The 22518-nt window shown below is 41.8% G+C and overlaps 1 protein-coding gene across 6 annotated transcripts in view; it reads left to right on the top strand.

Moving 5' to 3' along the window:
• LOC133569202 (sodium channel protein type 4 subunit alpha-like) overlaps positions 1-22518 on the top strand; it is a 347269-nt gene that overhangs the window by 141867 nt on the left and 182884 nt on the right. For all 6 annotated transcript variants that reach the window (XM_061921424.1, XM_061921423.1, XM_061921421.1 and 3 more), the window contains exons 4-6: positions 5627-5745; positions 12040-12129; positions 12209-12337. In XM_061921424.1, coding sequence (XP_061777408.1) covers positions 5627-5745; positions 12040-12129; positions 12209-12337 — 338 coding nt within the window. The remainder of the gene's footprint in view (positions 1-5626; positions 5746-12039; positions 12130-12208; positions 12338-22518) is intronic.

Here is a 22518-nt window from a genome sequence, read left to right as displayed (position 1 = left end):
GGGTTGTAGCGGACATTATTTCCCAGCCCGATCCAAGCTATAAGTAGTCTGCTTTAATCGCATAATTAAACAGTATTCTGGACTTCTGTGTTGCTGAATCTTTTGCAATTTGTTCAATTAATAATGGAGAAGTCAAAGTAGAAAGATGGAGGTGGGAAGCTTTTAGCCTTTAGCCACACAAAAACACACGGTGTTTCCTTGTTTGAAATTCCCGAAGGTGAAGCTTTACTATGGATCAGAGCGGTAAAGCGAACATGTATCCCGACCTCATGTCAACCGGCAGTTTTCGGTGAGAAAATTGTGGTAATAAGTATGCTCTTACCGGAGACATCAGCGTCCTCCTGCAGCTGCGTGACTTCCCGCATAGACTCTGGCGTCAGCGTCAACACACCCGTAGCTACACCCCTCCGACTTACAGGTACTATTTAATTTAACTAAAACACTAGCAACACAATAGAAAGATAAGGGATTTTCCAGAATTATCCCTAGTAAATGTGTCTAATAACATCTGAATCGCTCCCACTGCAATCACCTTTTTTTTTTTTCTAGTCCTTCACTCTAAATTTCCTCATCCACAAATCTTTCATCCTCACTCAAATTAATGGGGAAATTGTTGCTTTCTCGGTCCGAATCGCTCTTGCTGCTGGTGGCCATGATTGTAAACAATGTTCAGATGTGAGGAGCTCCACAACCTGTGACGTCACGCGCACATCGTCTGCTACTTCCGGTACAGGCAAGGCTTTTTTATGAGCGACCAAAAGTTGCGAACTTTATCATCAATGTTCTCTACTAAATCCTTTCAGGAAAAATATGGCAATATCGCGAAATGATCAAGTATGACACATAGAATGGACCTGCTATCCCCGTTTAAATAAGAAAGTCTCATTTCAGTAGGCCTTTAAAGGCAAAATAGCTTTTAAAGCTGTGCTCACACTGCAAGTCAATTCCGTTTTTTTTGGTCAATATGTGACATGTATCAAAAAAAAGATGTCAATGTGAACAGAACAATTCAGATTTTTTTCAAATTGAATCCAGACCTCGTTTGCATGTGGATATAAATCCAATATACAGTATACATTCCATGCAGTTGCAGTCTGGACGATTAGGTCACATTCCTCCCACACTTACTTCACCAAAATGAGACAATGGTGACTATTCTTCATCAGAATAGGCGGTTGCAAAAAGAAAAGTGGACAAATGAGCAGAAAACAGGACATGTTTTAGAACTCAATCCAATGTCCTTCCACTCCTGGCTCCGACTACTCGCCCACGCGCTCCTCAGAATACACGTCAAAGAAAAAGCCCTTCAAAGTGCACAAGCCCAAATCCTCTTTCTTCTCAATCTCCTATGGGACCCCAAACTGATCCATCAAGGAGCAGGGACCCTATACTAAAATTGTGATTGGGTTTTAATTTAAACGGCATAGCTCGGTTGGTAGAGTGGCCGTGCCAGCAACTTGAGGGTTGCAGGTTCGATTCCCGCTTCCGCCAGCCTAGTCACTGCCGTTGTGTCCTTGGGCAAGACACTTTACCCACCTGCTCCCAGTGCCACCCACACTGCTTTAAATGTAACTTAGATATCGGGTTTCACTATGTAAAGCGTTTTGAGTCACTAGAGAAAAAGCGCTATATAAATATAATTCACTTCACTTCACTAAACTTGTCCTAAAGTTACATAGTTTTTTGTGCAATACTGTACTAAGATATTTAAATAATATTAAAGTCAATCAATTATAGCTTCGCTAAAAGCTAGCAGGCAACTAGCGCAGAAATCGCTAACTGGCAACTAGTACCCTAATCATTAGCTGGCAACTGCCGTGTTTGTCGCTGGCTGACGACTATCACGCCAGTCACTAGCTGGCAACTGCTGCACGAATCGCTAGCTGACAACAAGCATGCTAAATGCCAGCTGGCAAGTAACGCACTAATCACGAGCGCGCCAATCGCTAGCTGACCACTAGCACGCTAATTTCTAGCTGGAAGCTAACGTACTAATGGTGAGCTGGCAAATGTTGCGTTAATCGCGAACTGACAACTTTCACGCTAATTTGTAGCTGGAAACTAACTCACTAATCTCGAGCTGGCAACGAGCATCCTAATTGTTAGCCGCAATTAGAGCAACCATCTTAAACGATAACACAAATATAATGATATAATTATTCATGTTTTTACTGTGAGTTGGGCGGCCTGGCCATTGCTATTTATAAGCGACTTTGCAATTCATGGGATAATTGTAGGTGTGTGTTTTAAAGACATTTACATTTGTAGAAAAAATGCAGAAGGAATATATATATATATATATGTATGTATGTATGTATGTATATATATTAGGGGTGTTGGAAAAAATCGATTCGAATACAAATCGAATCGAATACATTGTGCGATTCAGAATCGATTCTCCTTTTTAAAAAATCGATTTAAAAAAAATATATATATATATATATTTTTTATTATTATTTTTTTTAATCAATCCAACATAACAATACACAGACACCATAACAATGGAATCCAATTCCAAAACCAAACCTGACCCAGCAACATTCAGAACTGCAATAAACAGAGCAATTGAGAGGAGACACAAACACGACACAGAACAAACCAAAAGTAGTGAAACAGAAATGAATATTATCAACAACAGTATCAATATTAGTTATAATTTCAGCATAGCAGTGATTAAAAATCCCTCATTGACATTATCATTAGACATTCATTAAAAAAGAAATGATTTGAAAGGATTCTGTATTCATTCAATACATATATTTCAGCAGGATCTACCCCAGTCTGCTGACCTGCTAGCAGAGTAGTAGACTTTTTAAAAAAAAGCTTTTATAATTGTAAAGGACAATGTTTTATCAACTGATTGCAATAATGTAAATTTGTTTTAACTATTGAACGAACCAATAATATGACTTATTTTATCTTTGTGAAAACATTGGACACAGTGTGTTGTCAAGCTTATGAGATGTGATGCAAGTGTAAGCCACTGTGACACTATTGTTCTTTTTTAAAAAAAATTTATAAATGTCTAATGATAATGTCAATGAGGGATTTTTAATCACTGCTATGCTGAAATTATAACTAATATTGATACTGTTGTTGATAATATTCATTTTTGTTTCACTACTTTTGGTTTGTTCTGTGTCGTGTTTGTGTCTCCTCTCAATTGCTCTGTTTATTGCAGTTCTGAGTGTTGCTGGGTCAGGTTTGGTTTTGGAATTGGATTGCATTGTTATGGTATTGTTGTGTATTGTTTTGTTCGGTTGATTAAAAAAAAAAAAAATGTTTTAAGATAAAAAAATAATAAAAATTTATTTTTTAAAAATGAGAATCGATTCTGAATTGCACAACGTATTCGAATCGATTTTTTCTCGCACTCATAATTATACACACACACATATACATACATACACATATATATATATATACACATATACATATATATAAACATATGTATATATATACACACATACATATGTATGTATATATGTATATATATACATGTATGTATGTGTATATATATATATATACATTATGTATATATATATTTATGTATGTGTGTATATATATATACATATGTATGTATGTATATATATATATATGTGTGTGTATAATATATATATCTATGTAGAGTTTATATATATATATACATATATATATATACACATTTATACATATATATATATATATATATATATCGTAACGCTTCTGCACTCTGATCATGTTATCAGATCCGTGGATTTTATTTAAAAACCTGCCAGCTCAGTCACCAGAATTTCACAGTTAAAAACAGTTGTACCATTTATTCCGTTTACAGTAATGCACTCCAAAAACTGGGAATGTGGATTTTATGAATTAGAATTAGCAGCTCTGTCTCCAGAATTTCGTAGTGAAAATAACAGTGGTGTCGTTTTTCAATTTATAGTAATGCACTGTAAAAGAGGGCAGCACGGTGTGGCAGAGGTTAGTGCGTCTGCCTCACAACACGAAGGTCCAGGGTTCGACCCTGCGCTTGGGAACTTTCTGTGTGGAGTTTGCGTGTTCTCCCCGTGACTGCGTGGGTTCCCTCCCACTTCCAAAGACATGCACCTGGGGATAGGTTGATTGGCAACACTAAATGGTCCCTAGTGTGTGAATGTGAGTGTGAATGTTGTACGTCTATATGTGATGAGGTGGCGACTTGTCCAAGGTTTACGCCGCCTTCAGCATGAATGCAGCTGAGTGAAGTGAATTGTATTTATACAGCGCTTTTCTCTAGTGACTCAAAGCACTTTACATAGTGAAACCCAATATCTAATTTTTACATTTAAAGCAGTGTGGGTGGCACTGGGAGCAGGTGGGTAAAGTGTCTTGCCCAAGGACACAACGGCAGTGACTAGAATGGCGCAATCGGGGATTGAACCTGCAACCCTCAAGTTGCTGGCACAGCCGCTCTACCAACCGAGCTATACCGCCCTGAGATAGGCTCCGGCACCCCCAAGACCCCGAACGGGACAAGGGGTAGAAAATGGATGGATGGCTAGATAGACTTAGAGACTTAGACTTCCTTTTTATTGTCATTCAAATTTGAACTTTACAGCACAGATAAGAACAACATTTTGTTACATAAGCTCATGGTAGTGCAGAATAAAAAAAAGCAATAAGGTGCATATATAATTAGATAAATATATATAAATAATACATAAATATGTATATATAAATAAATAGATTACTGTACGGATAAATAAATTGCACTTTTTCCACATGTGTCCACGTTTATGGATGTATGTTATATTGCCTTTTTTATTCCAGCGAGTTAATCCATTTTGGGGGGAGTTGAGGGGATAATTTAATTATGATGCGTTCAAGAGTCTTACGGCCTGAGGGAAGAAGCTGTTACAGAACCTGGAGGTTCTGCTTCGGAGGCTGCTGAACCTCTTTCTAGAGTCCAGCAGTGAAAACAGTCCTTGGTGGGGGTGGGAGGAGTCATTGCAGATTTTCTAAGCCCTGGTCAGGCAGCGGCTTTTTGCGATCTCCTGGATAGGAGGAAGAGGAGTCTTGCACTCTAAAAGACATTTTCTGTAAAAACCTGGCAGCTCGGTCATTAGAAAAAACAAAACGTTGGTACCACTTTTCCATTTACCGTAATTCACTGTAAAAACTAGGATTTTAGATTCTTCTGCAAAAAACTGCCAGCTCGGTCGCCAACATTTTACCGTAAAAATAAGTAGTACCGTGTTTGAATTTACAGTGATGCACTGTAAAAAAAAACTGTCATTTAGTCACTAGAATTTAAACGTATAAACAGTGGTACAGTATTGTAATATACAATAATTTGGTGTAAAAGAAACACATTTTATGGTAAATTTCTGGTGACAGAGGTGCCATTTTTTTTTTACTGTAAAGTCTATAAATTTTTTTCTATTACAAGCTAACTAGTTGCCATCTATTTAACCTCTGTACACCTCATTTTTACATGAGACTAAATTCCTCCCTCGTGGTGCTGTTGCATGGTAAAAATCTCTGTTTGGCATATTTTCACTTAGGCCCTTAGAGGCAAAACGTTTAGGCACCTCAGATTTAAGCAATTAAACTAATTTACCATGTGGTAGTTCTGTGTAAGTTAATGTTTTCTTTTCTTTTCTGGCAGACCTTCATAGTGCTGAACAAAGGCAAGGCCATCTTTCGCTTCAACGCCACATCCGCCTTGTACTTCTTCAGCCCCTTCCATCCTATACGCGCCGTGGCCGTCAGGATCCTGGTCCACTCATATCCTGCCTCAAAGCTGCTCGGTGATCAGGTTGGCTTGTTACACTTTGACTTTGTTTACGCTGCAGGCCAAAGTGTCCGAAACCTGATTTTTTGGGAAATCAGATTTTTTTTCCAGCTGACTGTTTACACTGCAAGTAAAATGTGGTCTTATTAAGACTGCAGTGGAAACGGGCACAGGTACCAATGTGGTCGCAATGTGGCCTCGACGTCATTCGCATGTGCAGTTCGATGAAGTGAAAACAAAGGAAGTTGACCGGATTCTGTAAAAAAACAAAAAAAAAAACAAGGAAGTTGCTACTACCTTTCCGCCATCTTGGGCCGGGCTCCAGCGTGCTCTGCCTCTCTGTCGGACCGTCGCCTCCGCCTCTCCACAACCTGGTTTTCCAAAAGTCGAAGGCGTTAGATCTGTGTCACTTGAGGGCAATAACATCCGATCGTTGCAGCTGTGCGGTGTAAACGGGATCTTTAATTGCTTCCACGCTCATGTCAAGGCTTATCATGTCAAGGCGCGCCATGTTTGTCCCCTCTTCACTGGAGATGTTCTGCAATGGCTTTTTTGCCGATATTGTCCAACTCTTAATTACCGATTCCGATATCAACCGTATATACAGTCGTGGAAATAACACATTATTATGCCTAATTTTGTTGTGATGCCCCTCTGGATGCATTAAACCAGTGGTTCTCAACCTTTTTTCAGTGATGTACCCCCTGTGAACATTTTTTTAATTCAAGTACCCCCTAATCAGAACAAAGCATTTTTGGTTGAAAAAAAGAGATAAAAAAGTAAAATACAGCACTATGTCATCAGTTTCTGATTTATTAAATTGTATAACAGTGCAAAACATTGCTCATTTGTAGTGGTCTTTCTTGAACTATTTGAAAAAAAGATATAAAAAAACTAAAAACTTGTTGAAAAATAAACAAGTGATTTAATTATGAATAAAGATTTCTACACATAGAAGTAATCATCAACTTAAAGTGCCCTGTTTGAGGATTGTAATAGAGATCCATCTAGATTCATCAACTTCATTCTAAACATTTCTTCACAAAAAAATAATCTTTAACATCAATATTTATGGAACATGTCCACAAAAAATCTAGATGTCAACACTAAATATTGCATTGTTGTATTTTTTTCACAGTTTATGAACTTACATTCATATTTTGTGGAAGTATTATTCAATAAGTATATTTATAAAGGATTTTTGAATTGTTGCTATTTTTAAAATACTAAAAAAAAAAATTCACGTACCCCTTGGCATACCTTTAAGTACCCCCGTTTGAGAATCACTGCATTATAGAATGTAACAAGGTTTTCCAAAATAAATCAACTCAAGTTATGGAAAAAAATGCTAACATGGCACTGCCATATTTATTATTGAAGTCACAAAGTGCATTATTTTTTTTAACATGCCTAAAAAAACAGCAGCTTGGAATTTGGGACATGCTCTCCCAGAGAGAGCATGAGGAGGTTGAGGTGGGCGGAGTTGGGGGGCAGGAGGTGTATATTGTAGCGTCCCGGAAGAGTTAGTGCTGCCAGGGGTTCTGGGTATTTTTTCTGTTGTGTTTATGTTATGTTACGGTGCGGATGTTCTCCCGGAATGTGTTTGTCATTCTTGTTTGGTGTGGGTTCACAGTGTGGCGCATATTTGTAACAGTTTTAAAGTTGTTTATAAGCCCACCCTCAGTGTGACCTGTATGGCTGTTGACCAAGTATGCTTTGTATTCACTTGTGTGTGTGAAAAGCCGTAGATATTATGTGATTGGGCGGCGCGCAAAGGAAGTTTTTTTAAAGGGGAACATTATCACCAAACCTATGCAAGCATCAATATATACCTTGATGTTGCAGAAAAAAGACCATGTATTTTTTTTTAACCGATTTCCGAACTCTAAATGGGTGAATTTTGGCAAATTAAACGCCTTTCTGTTTATCGGTCTTTTAGCGATGACGTCAGAACGTGACGTCACCGAGGTAATACACCCGCCATTTTCATTTTCACATTACAAACACCAGGTCTCAGCTCTGTTATTTTCCTTTTTTATGACTATTTTTTGGAACTTTGGAGACATCATGCCTCGTCGGTGTGTTGTCGGAGGGTGTAACAACACTAACAGGGAGGGATTCAAGTTGCACCACTGGCAAGAAATCTTCCGCCAGACCCCCATTGAATGTGCCAGAGTGTTTGCACATTTTACCGGCGATGCTAAGGCAGACATGCCACAGAGATGTATGGATAACCTGCAGATGCATTTGCAACGATTAAGTCAACGAAATCACAAAGGTGAGTTTTGTTGATGTTGTTGACTTATGTGCTAATCAGACATATTTGGTCACGGCATGACTGCCAGCTAATTGATGCTAACATGCTACGCTAATCGATGCTAACATGCTATTTACGCTAGCTGTATGTACATTTGAAACTAGATACCCACATTTAATGCGAAACAAACACTTACCAATCAACGGATTTAAGTTGCTCCAGTGTCACAAGATGCGAAAGTCCTGATCGTTTGGTCCACACATTTTACCGGCGATGCTAATAAGGCGGCCATGCTATGGGCCACTTCATTAGGTACACCCTTGCTATTGCCGAATAGTGTCAATCGCTATTCGCTCAATAGCTACAGTTTCTTCTTCAATTTCGTTTTCGCTATCTGCCTCCATACTCCGACCATCTGTTTCAATGCATGCGTAATCTGTTGAATCGCTTAAGCCGCTGAAATCCGAGTCTGAATCCGAGCTAATGTCGCTATATCTTGCTGTGGTAAGCGCCATGTTGTTTGTATTGGCAGCCCTGTATGAGGTCACAGGGAAACGGATAGTGGTTTCGAAGATAGCGAAAATAAGGCACTTTAAAGCTTCATTTAGGGATATTCCGGGACCGGTAAAATTTTGAAAAAAATTTCAAAAAATACAACAAGCTACTGGGAACTGATTTTTATTGTTTTTAACCCTTTTGAAATTGTGATAATGTTCCCCTTTTAAGGTTTATTGGTGCTCTGTACTTCTCCCTAAGTCCGTGTCCACAGCGGCGTTTTAAAAAGTCATAAATTTTACTTTATGATACCGATAATTTCCGACATCACATTTTAAAGCATTTATCGGCCGATTAGTATCGGTTCTCGCCTGGAAAAGGGTGGAGTGCCATCTCCGGGTTGGGGAGGAGACCCTTGCCCCAAGTGGAGGAGTTCAAGTACCTAGGAGTCTTGTTCACGAGTGGGGGAAGAGTGGATCGTGAAATCGACGCGGCGTCTTCAGTAATGCGGACGTTGAACCGATCCGTTGTGGTGAAGAAGGAGCTGAGCCGGAAGGCAAAGCTCTCAATTTACCGGTCGATCTACGTTCCCATCCTCACCTATGGTCATGAGCTTTGGGTCATGACCGAAAGGATAAGATCACGGGTACAAGCGGCCGAAATGAGTTTGGGTCTCTCCCTTAGAGAAAGGGTGAGAAGCTCTGTAATCCGGGAGGAACTCAAAGTAAAGCCGCTGCTCCTCCACATCGAGAGGAGCCAGATGAGGTGGTTCGGGCATCTGGTCAGGATGCCACCCGAACGCCTCCCGAGGGAGGTGTTTAGGGCACGTCCAACCGGTAGGAGGCCACGGGGAAGACCCAGGACACATTGGGAAGACTATGTCTCCCGGCTGGCCTGGGAACGCCTCGGGATCCCCCGGGAAGAGCTAGACGAAGTGGCTGGGGAGAGGGAAGTCTGGGTTTCCCTGCTTAGGCTGTTGCCCCCGCGACCCGACCTCGGATAAGCGGAAGAAGATGGATGGATCCCTACTCTTCACACATAACGTCGAGAAAATACCGCCTCAAAGTGAGGAAAGAGGCAGAAACTAAGCCTTGTGTGATGAAGTGATGGTGCAGAGCGGGGTGAGTGCGGCCATGTTGGTTGTGACAGGTGGATGTCTCTATGTCCGTGGTCTGGACTTCCTGCTGGACCCTAGACAACATTGTAACACCGTCAGTCATCAGAATTCCAGAAAAGTCTGACATGGCGGACGGCGGCCTCAGACATGACTTCACACCCGAAACTCACCCGACCCCACCCCCCTTGTCCCCAAATATCGCCCCAACCCCATCCCGTGCCTTGTCCTCACCCCGTACTCGTCTATTCTTAGCCATGGCCACGGCTGCAGCCGTTGAGAGATGGCGAGCCGGCGGACACGCTGTTGTTGTCAGGGGGATAAGCGGGTGAAGAGGTCGGCGGCAGAGGTGCGGCGCTGCTGATGTGGCGCTGGTGTGTTCTTACGAGGGTTTTATACAGGGGGGGTTCTGGTGAAGTGGACGCCCAGAGTTTTTATGAGTGTTTGTGTGTGATCAAGTGCGTTCTGGATTCCGGCCCGACCGCCGTGGCGCCACCGTGACAAGCTGTGCCGTGAGGCCGTCGTGAGTTTCATGTCCCTCGCTCAAGTGTCACTTTTGACCAAGTCGTCGCTGTGAAGGACACGCCTTTTGATCCGATTGTCCCACGAGGCTTTGATGCCGTCCGTCGCCCTCGGCGCGGTTTCACTTCTCTCCCCGAACAATAGCGGTCATCAAACAGTCTGCACTGGTAGGGAGGGCCGACGGTTGGCTTTTTTTGGGGATAAAAGCGGCTGAGAGGCGAAGGAAGCAAGAAAAGAAGGCTCCTGTGGAGGGCGTGGGCGACGTAATGACATCACAGCTATGGCGGTCCTTAAAGGCAGGCCTGTCATTACGCCGTAATTAGCTCCTGGCTCTGTGTCGGGGGCGGGGGAGCTGAGGGGGGCATTTACGTTGTTTGTCAATAGCTAAGCGTATTATCTCGCCGCCGCCATCATTCCAGCCGCCACTCCATCAACAATTAGGCCGCCGCTCAAAGTCTCACACGGGGAGTTTGTTCCGTGCGCTCAATGAGTGTAATTATGATGCATTTATAGCCGTGACTGACAGCCGCGCTCGCCCCCGCCCACCTCCATATTCCCGCACGCAACACGGAGCAAGGTACGTAAAGGTGATATTTACCTTCCTGCTGCGCCACGCTATGATTGGACACGTGTGGATGGTGCCCACCAGCACCAGCCCTCGCCCCCGGCCCGTGTTGCTGTCGCTTAGCAGCAGTGGTTCTCAAATGGGGGTAGGCGTACCCCTGGGGGTACTTGAAGGTATGCCAAAGGGTATATGAGATTTTTTTCAAATATTCTAAAAATAGCAACAATTCAACAATCCTTTATAAAAATATTTATTGAATAATACTTCAACAAAATATGAATGTAAGTTCATAAACTGTGAAAAGTAATGCAACAATGCAATATTCAGTGTTGACAGCTAGATTTTTTGTGGACATGTTCCATAAATATTGGTGTTAAAGATTTCTTTCTTTGTGAAGAAATGTTCATGAATCCAGATGGATCTCTATTACAATCCCCAAAGAGGGCACTTTTGTGAGACTTGCTGGGCATAGCGATGCCGGATTTGTTCTTCCGGGCAAGACCACAGCGTTTGGTAAGAAAAGAAGGATTTATTTAACTAATAGAAGGCTAAGAACAAAAATACTGGCAGAAAAGGCAAACAAAAGGAGCTAGAATGGGAGCTAGGGAAACAAACAGATACACCACACTTGGCACAAAGGCACAAAAAGGGAAAACAAAACAATTAGCATGAGAGCTAGGAATAAACTAAACGTACCGCGAAAGCTAGCAAGTATAAACATGGAAAAGCAGTCGTCCTAGGATCCTAGGGTGAATGAACAGAAAGGGCTGGCTTAAATAAGGACGGTGATTAACAAAAACAGGTGTGCGTCAAAAGCAGGGGGAAAGTGAAAACAATAAGCAACCATGGTGACAGAACAAACAGGAACTAAGGAAGTCAAACGACAGAGAGTGATACAAAAATGGAACAAAACAACAATACGGTATGAATCGGGATCCGGATCATAACAACTTTAAGTTGATGATTACTTCTATGTGTAGACATCTTTATTTATAATTGAATCACTTGTTTGTTTTTCAACACGTTTTTAGTTATTTTTATATCTTTTTTTCCAAATAGTTCAAGAAAGACCACTACAAATGAGCAATATTATACAATTTAATAAATCAGAAACTGATGACATAGTGCTGTATTTTACCTCTTTATCTCTTTTTTTTCAACCAAAAATGCTTTGCTCTGATTAGGGGGTACTTGAATTAAAAAAAATGTTCACAGGGGGTACATGACTGAAAAAAGGTTGAGAACCACTTGCTTTAGCGTGTCGGGAGACTTTATTTGCTGTGACCTGTGATTTGTGTCCTGACCTCTGGAGTTGTGTTCCTCAACGAGCGCACGTTGTTCAGCTTGTTCATCATGTGCACCATCCTGACCAACTGCTGCTTCATGGCCATGTCGGAACCCATCACCTGGGCCAAGTACCTGGAGTGAGTGCACGTCGGCGTTCGTCCCTCCCCTCCCCGATGTCCCAACCGCCAAGTTTTATATGTGCCTCCTTCGTGCCAGGTACACCTTCACAGGTATCTACACCTTCGAGTCGCTCATCAAGATCTTGGCGAGGGGCTTCTGCGTGGGACCCTTCACCTTCCTGAGGGACCCGTGGAACTGGCTGGACTTCAGCGTCATCGTCATGGCGTGAGTGACACTTCGCAACAAACACATTTCAAGGCTTCTTTTACACTGCAAAAAGTCAGTGTTCAAAAACAAGAACAGAAAAATACAAAAATGTGGGGTATTTTATTTGAAGTAAGAAAAATTATCTGCCAATAGAACAAGAAAATTCGGCTTGTCAAGACTTCCCAAAACAAGTAAAATTAGCTAACCTCAATGAACACAAAAAATTGCTTAAAATAAGTATATTCTCACAAATAACAAGTGCACTTTTTGCTCAATATTTTGAATATTCCTAAATTAAGCAAATGCTAGTGCCATTATCTTGACTTAATGATTTGCGCTCTGCATCACAATTTTTTTTTTTCATGCTTGAAGTAAGACATTATTACTTAAAAAAAGTAGTTTTATTCTTGTGAGTGTTAATGACACAGCTTCGCATGAGTTGATATTCTAGTTTCAAGCATGTTTTACTCAAAATATGTCATAAAATCTCAGCTACAAGCTGTAATATCTTACTGAGATCATTTAGGAGCAAAACCCTTAAAACAAGTCAAACACTCTAACATAAAATCTGCTTAGTGAGACGAATTATCTTATCAGACAGGAAATAAGCAAATATCACCCTTATTTGGGATATTTCATCTTACTTAGAGTTCAGTTTTTGCAGTATTATAGGATAGGACAGACTTTATTTCTCCCACAGTGGGGAAACAACCCTTGTTATTGGCCGAAAAATGGCAGCCGGAAAGGAAGATGGCCGACTTCCTGTTTCTTTTCAGATATGGGTTATTGAGACTTGTATGTGCATCCTATCTTTAATCCTGGGTTTTAATCATAGAAAATGTAAGTAAACATACTTATATTTTACTCAAAGTTTAAATCTCTTGATCAACGTAAAGTATGTTGTACGGTATAGCTCGGTTGGTAGAGCGGCCGTGCAGGGTTGCAGGTTCGATCCCCGCTTCTGCCATCCTAGTCACTGCTGTTGTGTCCTTGGGCAAGACACTTTACCCACCTGCTCCCAGTGCCACCCACACTGCTTTAAATGTAACTTAGATATTGGGTGTAAAGTGCTTTGAGTCACTAGAGAAAAGCGCTATATAAATATAATTCACTTCACTTCACAATAGACGTTTCCTGCGTTTTTATATCATTCTATTCGTTGAACATGACGCACCTGTAAATTCAGTTTTTTTTTTGTGCTTGTTAAGGGCCTCAAAAAGGATAATAATAATAAAACACATCAATTTCAATAAGGCCATTGCGGTGCTTGCTTTGCTGCTCACATGAAAACAAGAGGGAACCGTCGAAGATCACAAAAGGACATAAAAGATGTTAAAACAGCCCGGATCTAATGAAACCATTTGCTACTCCAGCGGCGCCATTTCTACACACAGCTACAAAAGGAAAACCAATCAAAGATTATTTATACAGTCATTAATCAGCTCGCCTGTGCATCGGTTGGGGACATTCTGCACTGCTGACCCGTCTCCGCTTTAGATGGTCTCCGGCTGGCTCCACTACCGGACTGGACTCTCACTATTATATCAGATCCACTACGGACTGTATTCTTACAATATTATATTAGACCCACTCAACGTCCATTGTTTTCGGGTGGGTTGCCCACATATGCGGTCCTCTCCAAGGTTTCTCATACTCATTAACATCGATATCCCGCTGAGGTGAGTTTTTCCTTGCCCTTATGTGGGCACTGTACCGTGGATGTCGTCGTGGCTTGTGCAGCCCTTTGAGACACTTGTGATTTAGGGCTATGTAAATAAACATTGATTGATTGATTGAGTGCCTCGAAAGGCTGCACAAAGCACGATGTCATCACTGGTCTAACCCACTATCCTGGGTGACCGGCTGCCATGGATGCCAAGTGGGTACAGTTGAGTTCAGTTTCAGTTTATTTGGAACGTGCATACGATACAATGTAATGCATCACACATTTCCAGTTGTTTCATTACAGCACGTCCGAAAAGGAGTAGGAAGAAGCTGAGCTTATTTAATCCTACCCCTTTTCATACAATATTTTTATCGTATTACCTTGCTCTCTGTAACAGAACAGTGAATAAATAATTAATATACCATAGTAAGTAAACAAATCAATCAATCAATGTTTATTTATATAGACCTAAATCACAGTGTCTCAAAGGGCTGCACAAGCCACAACGACATCCTCCGTTCAGATCCCACATTAGGGCAAGGAAAAACTCACAACCCAGTGGGATGTCAGTGAGAATGACTGTGAGAAACCTTTCTAGAGGACCGCAGATGTGGGTGACGCCCCGCCTCTAAGGGAGACCGAATGCAATGGACGTCGAGTGAGTCTGACATAATATTGTGAAAGTCCAGTCCATAGTGGATCTAACATAATAGTGAGAGTCCAGTCCATAGTGGGGCCAGCAGGAGACCATCCCGAGCGGAGACGGGTCAGCAGCAAAGAGATGTACCCAACCGATGCACAGGCGACTCTGGACAGCCAGTATTTCATCCATGACCACCGGACCTGTGCCTCCCCTTCCACAAGGGATAGGGGGGCAGAGCAGAAAAGAAAAGAAACGGCAGATCAACTGGTCTAAAAAGGGGGTCTATTTAAAAGCTGGAGTATACAAATAAGTTTTAAGATGGGACTTAAATGCTTCTACTGAGGTAGCATCTCGAACTGTTACCGGGAGGGCATTCCAGAGTACTGGAGCCCGAACGGAAAACGCTCTATAGCCCGCAGACTTTTCTTGGGCTTTGGGAATCACTAATAAGCCGGAGTCCTTTGAACGCAGATTTCTTGCCGGGACATATGGTACAATACAATCGGCAAGATAGGATGGAGCTAGACCGTGTAGTATTTTATACGTAAGTAGTAAAACCTTAAAGTCACATCTTAAGTGCACAGGAAGCCAGTGCAGGTGAGCCAGTACAGGCGTAATGTGATCAAACTTTCTTGTTCTTGTCAAAAGTCCAGCAGCCGTATTTTGTACCAACTGTAATCTTTTAATGCTAGACATGGGGGTACCCGAAAGTAATACGTTACAGTAATTGAAACGAGACGTAACGAATACATGAATAATGATCTCAGCGTATCAAATATTAAATACATAAATAGTCTTTATTTAAAAAAAAAATCTATTTATATTAGCGTGAGAGTCCAGTCCAGCAGAGGCTTTTAGATCATAAAGGAGTGGTCCCCACTAGGGCGTGATCTAGAAACAGCTAGCACGTCCTCCAGACTGGTATCTCTCCAAGAAATATCTGCAGCTTTCTGGTAAGGGCAAAAAAGAGAAGCAGCAGGTCAACCGGTCTAAAACCGTCTATTTAATAGATAAAACATATCAATGAGTTTTAAGGTGCGACTTGAATGCTTCTACCGAAAAAAACACAACGAATAATACATGTTACGCACATACGAAAATAATACGTTACAGTAATCGAGACGAGACGTAACGAACGCATGAATAATGATCTCAGCGTATCAAATATTAAACACATAAATAGTCTTTATATTAAAAAAATATATATATTTATATTAACATGAGAGTCCAGTGCAGCAGAGGCTTGTAGGAGGTCTCCATCCAGATCAAAAAGAAGTGGTCCCCACTAGGGCGTGATCTAGAAACTGCTAGCACATACTTAACACTAGTATCTCTCCAGGGATTTTCTGTGGCTTTCTGGTAAGGGCAGAAAAGAGAAGCGGCAGGTCAACTGGTCTAAAACCGTCTATTTAAAAGATAAAGCATATCAATGAGTTTTAAGGTGCGACTTGAATGTTTCTACCGAAAAAAACACAACGAATAATACATGTTACGCACACACGAAAATAATACGTTACAGTAATCGAGACGAGACGTAACGAACGCATGAATAAAGATCTCAGCGTATCAAATATTAAATACATAAATAGTCTTTATTTAAAAAATATATAGTATATATTTATATTAACGTGAAAGTCCAGTCCAGCAGAGGTTTGTAGGAAGTCTCCATCCAGATCAAAAAGGAGTGGTCCCCACTAGAGCATGATCGAGAAACAGCTAGCACATTCTCCAGGCTTTCTGGTAAGGGCAGAAAAAAGAGAAGCGGCAGGTCAACTGGTCTAAAACGGTCTATTTAAAAGCTAAAGCATGTCATCAATGAGTTTTAAGGTGCGACTTGAATGTTTCTACCGAAAAAACACAACGAATAATGCATGTCACACACATATGATCGCACCATGCATTGACAAAACAAAACAAAAACACAATTTCAACACCCACATACACCGCGGTGGCCTTTGCAATGCTCCATGCCATTGTCTGATGGGGTCGGGGGCCGCACTTGTCAGAGACAGGAACAGGCCCAACAAAGCAACCGAGAGAGCCAACTCAGTCCTGGGCCGCCCACTAGCTCTCGTCCAATGTCCGATAGAGAGAGCAAAGTGTCCGATAGACGCTCGTTCAGCCAGGACTCCGTGAAGCCCGTCCATCCAGACGCATCTCCTCCGGTCTCTCCACGCAGAGAGGCGGTGCAAACATGGCCAAGGCAGATCCACAAAAAAGGACCGCAGACGTCACAGAAGAGCCAACCCATTGTTGCGCAGTCCCGAAAGGGCCCGAACCAAAAGGCAAAAAACAAGAACAAACAAGTTAAAGGCCTACTGAAATGAGATTTTCTTATTTAAACGGGGATAGCAGGTCCATTCTATGTGTCATACTTGATCATTTCGCAATATTGCCATATTTTTGCTGAAAGGATTTAGTAGAGAACATCAATGATAAAGTTCGCAACTTTAGGTCACTAATAAAAAAGCCTTGCCTGTACCGGAAGTAGACGATGTGCGTGTGACGTCACTGGTTGTAGGGCTCTTCACATCCTCACATTATTTATAATGTGAGCCTCCAGCAGCAAGAGCTATTCAGACCGAGAAAGCGACAATTTCCCCATTAATTTGAGCGAGGATGAAAGATTCGTGGATGAGGAAATTTAGAGTGAAGGCCAAAAAAAAGGCGATTGCAGTGACAGTGATTCAGATGTTTTTAGACACATTTACTAGGATAATTCTAGTGTTTTAGTGAGGTAAATAGTACCTCAACGTCGGAGGGGTATGTCCTACGGGTGTTTTGACGCCTGAGTCTCTGAGAGAAGTCACAGCAGCTGCAGGAAGACGCTGGCTCCGCCGATCTCCGGTAAGAGGCGAGTTATTTCCACAATTTTCTCACCGAAAACTGCCGGTTGAGATGTAGTGGGGATCCATGTTCGCTTGACCGCTCTGATCCATAGTAAAGCTTCACCTCCGGGTAATTTTAAACAAGGAAACACTGTGTGTTTGTGTAGCTAAAGGCTAAAGTTTCCCACCTCCATCTTTTGTACTTTGACTTCTCCATTATTAATTGAACAAATTGCAAAAGATTCAGCAACACAGATGTCCAGAATACTGTGGAATTGCGCGATGAAAAGAGACGACTTTTAGGTGGTGCTGGGCTAATATGTCCCCTCCAACCAATAACGTCACAAACACGCGTCATCATAAGCGACATCGTTCCGCGACGTTTTCAACAGGAAAGTTCGCGGGAATTTTAAACATGTAATTTAGTAAACTAAAAAGGCCGTATTGGCATGTGTTGCAATGTTAATATTTCATCATTGATATATAAACTATCAGACTGTGTGGTCAGTAGTAGTGGGTTTCAGCAGGCCTTTAAAGGGGAACATTGTCACAATTTCAAAAGGGTTAAAAACAATAAAAATCAGTTCCCAGTGGCTTGTTTTATTTTTTGAAGTTTTTTTCAAAATTTTAACGGTCTCGGAATATCCCTAAATAAAGCTTTAAAGTGCCTTATTTTCGCTATCTTCGAAACCACTGTCCATTTCCCTGTGACGTCACACAGTGCTGCCAATGTAAACAAACAATGGGAATACCACAGCAAGATATAGCGACATTAGCTCGGATTCAAACTCGGATTTCAGCGGCTTAAGCGATTCAACAGATTACGCATGTATTGAAAAAGATGGTTGGAGTATGAAAATATTGAAGAAGAAACTGAAGCTATTGAGCGAATAGCTATTGAGGCTATTCATAGCCATAGCATGGCCGAATGGCTGCGTTAGCATCGCCGGTAAAATGTGCGGACCAAACGATCAGGACTTTCGCATCTTTTGACACTGGAGCAACTTAAATCCGTCGATTGGTAAGTGTTTTATTCGCATTAAATGTGCGTGGAAGGAAGCGTAATATAGTTGCAAAAGCATCTGCAGGTTATCCATACATCTCTGTGCCATGTCTGCTTTAGCACCGCCGGTAAATAGCATGTTAGCATCGATTAGCGTAGCATGTTAGCATCGATTAGCTGGCAGTCAACATCAACAAAACTCACCTTTGTGATTTCGTTGACTATCGTTGCAAATGCATCTGCAGGTTATCCATACATCTCTGTGCCATGTCTGCTTTAGCACCGCCGGTAAATAGCATGTTAGCATCGATTAGCGTTGCATGTTAGCATCGATTAGCTGGCAGCCAACATCAACAAAACTCACCTTTGTGATTTCGTTGACTATCGTTGCAAATGCATCTGCAGGTTATCCATACATCTCTGTGCCATGTCTGCTTTAGCACCGCCGGTAAATAGCATGTTAGCATCGATTAGCGTAGCATGTTAGCATCGATTAGCTGGCAGCCAACATCAACAAAACTCACCTTTGTGATTTCGTTGACTATCGTTGCAAATGCATCTACAGGTTATCCATACATCTCTGTGCCATGTCTGCCTTAGCATCGCCGGTAAAATGTGGAGACACTCCAGCACATTCAATGGGGGTCTGGCTTCAGACACTTTGGCATCTTCGGGCCAGTGGTGCAACTTGAATCCCTCCCTGTTAGTGTTGTTACACCCTCCGACAACACACCGACGAGGCATGATGTCTCCAAGGTTCCAAAAAATTGTCAAAAAAACGGAAAATAACAGAGCTGAGACCCGGTGTTTGTAATGTGTTGAAAATGAAAATGGCGGGTGTGTTACCTCGGCGACGTCACATTCTGACGTCATCGCCTCCAGCGCGATAAACAGAAAGGCGTTTAATTCGCCAAAATTCACCCATTTAGAGTTCGGAAATCGGTTAAAAAATATATGGTCTTTTTTCTGCACCATATTGACGCTTACATAGGTCTGGTGATAATGTTCCCCTTTAAAGGAAACTAAATGAGCTCAAATATAGCTACAAACGACGCATAATAATGCAAAATGTACATGCAGCTAGCCTAAATAGCATGTTAGCATCAATTATCCTACAGTCATGCAGTGACCAAATATGTCTGATTAGCACACTCCACATAAGTCAATAACATCAACAAAACTCACAAAAATCAAACTGCGTGGTTGGTAATAGTGGCTTTCAGTAGGCCTTTAAGCAGAGCTCCTGCAACCAGCAGCCACTATTGAGGTTTTTTTTACATTGAGGTTGTCCATGTGCGGGTTAGGCGTGTGAGAGCCTAATCCAGGTCGGACATGTTTGCAGCGTCAGGGAGAAGCGCTGTCGGAGCAAATAAGAGACCGCGGCGTCACAGAGTTGCAATGAAGTGTCAGCTGAGGAGCGACATGGCCGCCGGCGGAGCTCGCAAGCAGTCGTCATCGGCGCCCCCTCTCTCCTCCCAACATGGCGACCGTCCAACGTTTGCCTCAGAAAGGAAAAGAGCGCGACCCTTCCACTCCACTAATTGAGTGAGTGATGGAAAATCGCTCCGCTTCAGTTTGCTTTGCGATCAGGTGGCGATCAATCAGCGAGGCAAGCGTGTGAGCCGTGCGGCCGGGGGACGCCGTCTGGAAGATAAATGATTGCAATGAACCGATCCGATCAATGATTGACCCCCCCCCTCGCCCCTCCCCCTGGGCTCGGCTCGGGGGTTACCGCCGTCTAATTAAGCGCCACGTCCTGTGCTGATGGCGGGCTACTAAATTGGAGCATCTTGATGAAGGTGCCCTCGTGTGACCCCAAGCACTCATTGCCCTCTGGGCAAAATGGCCGCTCTGAAAGAAAAAGCCAGCATTAATTTAAGACAGTCGGGCGCCACTTCTGGTGGTTGCTGCGTGAAACATTACGCTTCCATCACGGAAGACGGGGATAAAACAAACAATGAAAATTCTTTACATCGAATTACAGTATTTTCCGGACTATAGAGCAGTGGTCCCCAACCACCGGGCCGCAGAAGAATTTTTTATTAAAAAAAATATATATATATGTATATTTTTTTCCGTCCGTCCGTCTGTTTTCTACCGCTTATTCCCTTTCGGGGTCGCGGGGGGCGCTGGCGCCTATCTCAGCTACAATCGGGCGGAAGGCGGGGTACACCCTGGACAAGTCGCCACCTCATCGCAGGGCCAACACAGATAGACAACATTCACACACTAGGGCCAATTTAGTGTTGCCAATCAACCTATCCCCAGGTGCATGTTTTTGGAAGTGGGAGGAAGCCGGAGTACCCGGAGGGAACCCACGCAGTCACGGGGAGAACATGCAAACTCCACACAGAAAGATCCCGAGCCTGGATTTGAACCCAGGACTGCAGGAACTTTGTATTGTGAGGCAGACGCACTAACCCCTCTGCCACCGTGAAGCCCGTAAACTCCACACAGAAAGATCCCGAGCCTGGATTTGAACCCAGGACTGCAGGAACTTTGTATTGTGAGGCAGACGCACTAACCCCTCTGCCACCGTGAAGCCCGTATATTTTTTTATTTTTATTAAATCAACATAAAAAACACAATATACACTTACAATTAGTGCACCAACCACAAAAACCTCCCCTTTTCGTGCCAAAAACGTCCCTTTTTCATGACAAAGAAGAAAACGAAAAAAAATTAAAATAAAATAAGGACCCCCCCTCCCCCGGGCCGCGGGACAAATTCTTAAGCGTTGACCGGTCCGCGGATAAAAAAAAGGTCGGGGACCACTGCTATAGAGTGCACTGGTATTCAAGCCACACCCACCAAGTTTGAGAAGAAATAAATACTTTTACATATATTAGCCCAGGGGTCGGGAGCCTTTTTGGCTGAGAGAGCCATACAAGCCAAATATTTTTAAAAGTATTTCCCTAAGAGCCATATCATTTTATTTTTTTTAACACTGAATACAACTATATGCGTGCGTTTTTAAGAAAGACCAACATTTCTCTTATTCTTTTTAATAACATTGTTATTCTGAGGCTAACCAAAAATAAATAAAATACTTCTTTCCATTAATGAGACTTCTTGAACAGGTGCGGTAGAAACCGGATGGATGGATAAAAATGCATGAGAATGTTTTATATTTTGAACGTTATTTTTGACACTGTGATTACCAGCGGAATTATTCATGACTTATCGTGTTAAGCAATGTCAGCTAAGATTTATCTGAGAGCCAGATGCAGTCATCAAAAGAGCCACATCTGGCTCTAGAGCCGTAGGTTCCCTACCCCTGTATTGGCCCATCGGTGTCCAAAGTTCGGCAAAGTTTTTGAGTGTACTAAAGCCCTCAAAAGCGTTTCAGTTGACCGTATAATAGCAATAATAGTAAATACAAGCTTACTTTAGAGCAGTGGTTCTCAACCTTTTTTCAGTGATGTACTCCCTGTGAAATTTTTTTTATTTAAGTACCCCCTAATCAGAGCAAAGCATTTTTGGTTGAAAAAAAAGAGATAAAGAAGTAAAATACAGCACTATGTCATCAGTTTCTGATTTATTAAATTGTATCACAGTGCAAAATATTGCTCATTTGTAGTGGTCTTTCTTGAACTATTTGGAAAAAAAGATATAAAAATAACTAAAAAACTTGTTGAAAAATAAACAATTGATTCAATTATAAATAAAGATTTCTACACATAGAAGTAATCATCAACTTAAAGTGTCCTCTTTGGGGATTGTAATAGAGATCCGTCTGGATTCATGAACTTCATTCTAAACATTTCTTCACAAAAAAAGAAATCGTTAACATCAATATTTATGGAACATGTCCACAAAAAATCTAGCTGTCAACACTGAATATTGCATTGTTGCATTTCTTTTCACAGTTTATGAACTTACATCATTTTTTTGTTGAAGTATTATTTAATAAATACATTTGTAAAGGATTTTTGAATTGTTGCTATTTTTAGAAATGTTTTGAAAAATCTCACGTACCCCTTGGCACACCTTCAAGTACCCCATGAATTGATTAACTTGGACCCCGACTTAAACAAGTTGAAAAACTTATTCGGGTGT

Source organism: Nerophis ophidion, linkage group LG15 (genome assembly GCF_033978795.1).
Source record: "Nerophis ophidion isolate RoL-2023_Sa linkage group LG15, RoL_Noph_v1.0, whole genome shotgun sequence".
Lineage (NCBI taxonomy): Eukaryota > Metazoa > Chordata > Actinopteri > Syngnathiformes > Syngnathidae > Nerophis > Nerophis ophidion.
Note: the sequence above shows the minus strand (reverse complement) of the source record. Positions and strands in the feature narration are given on the sequence as shown.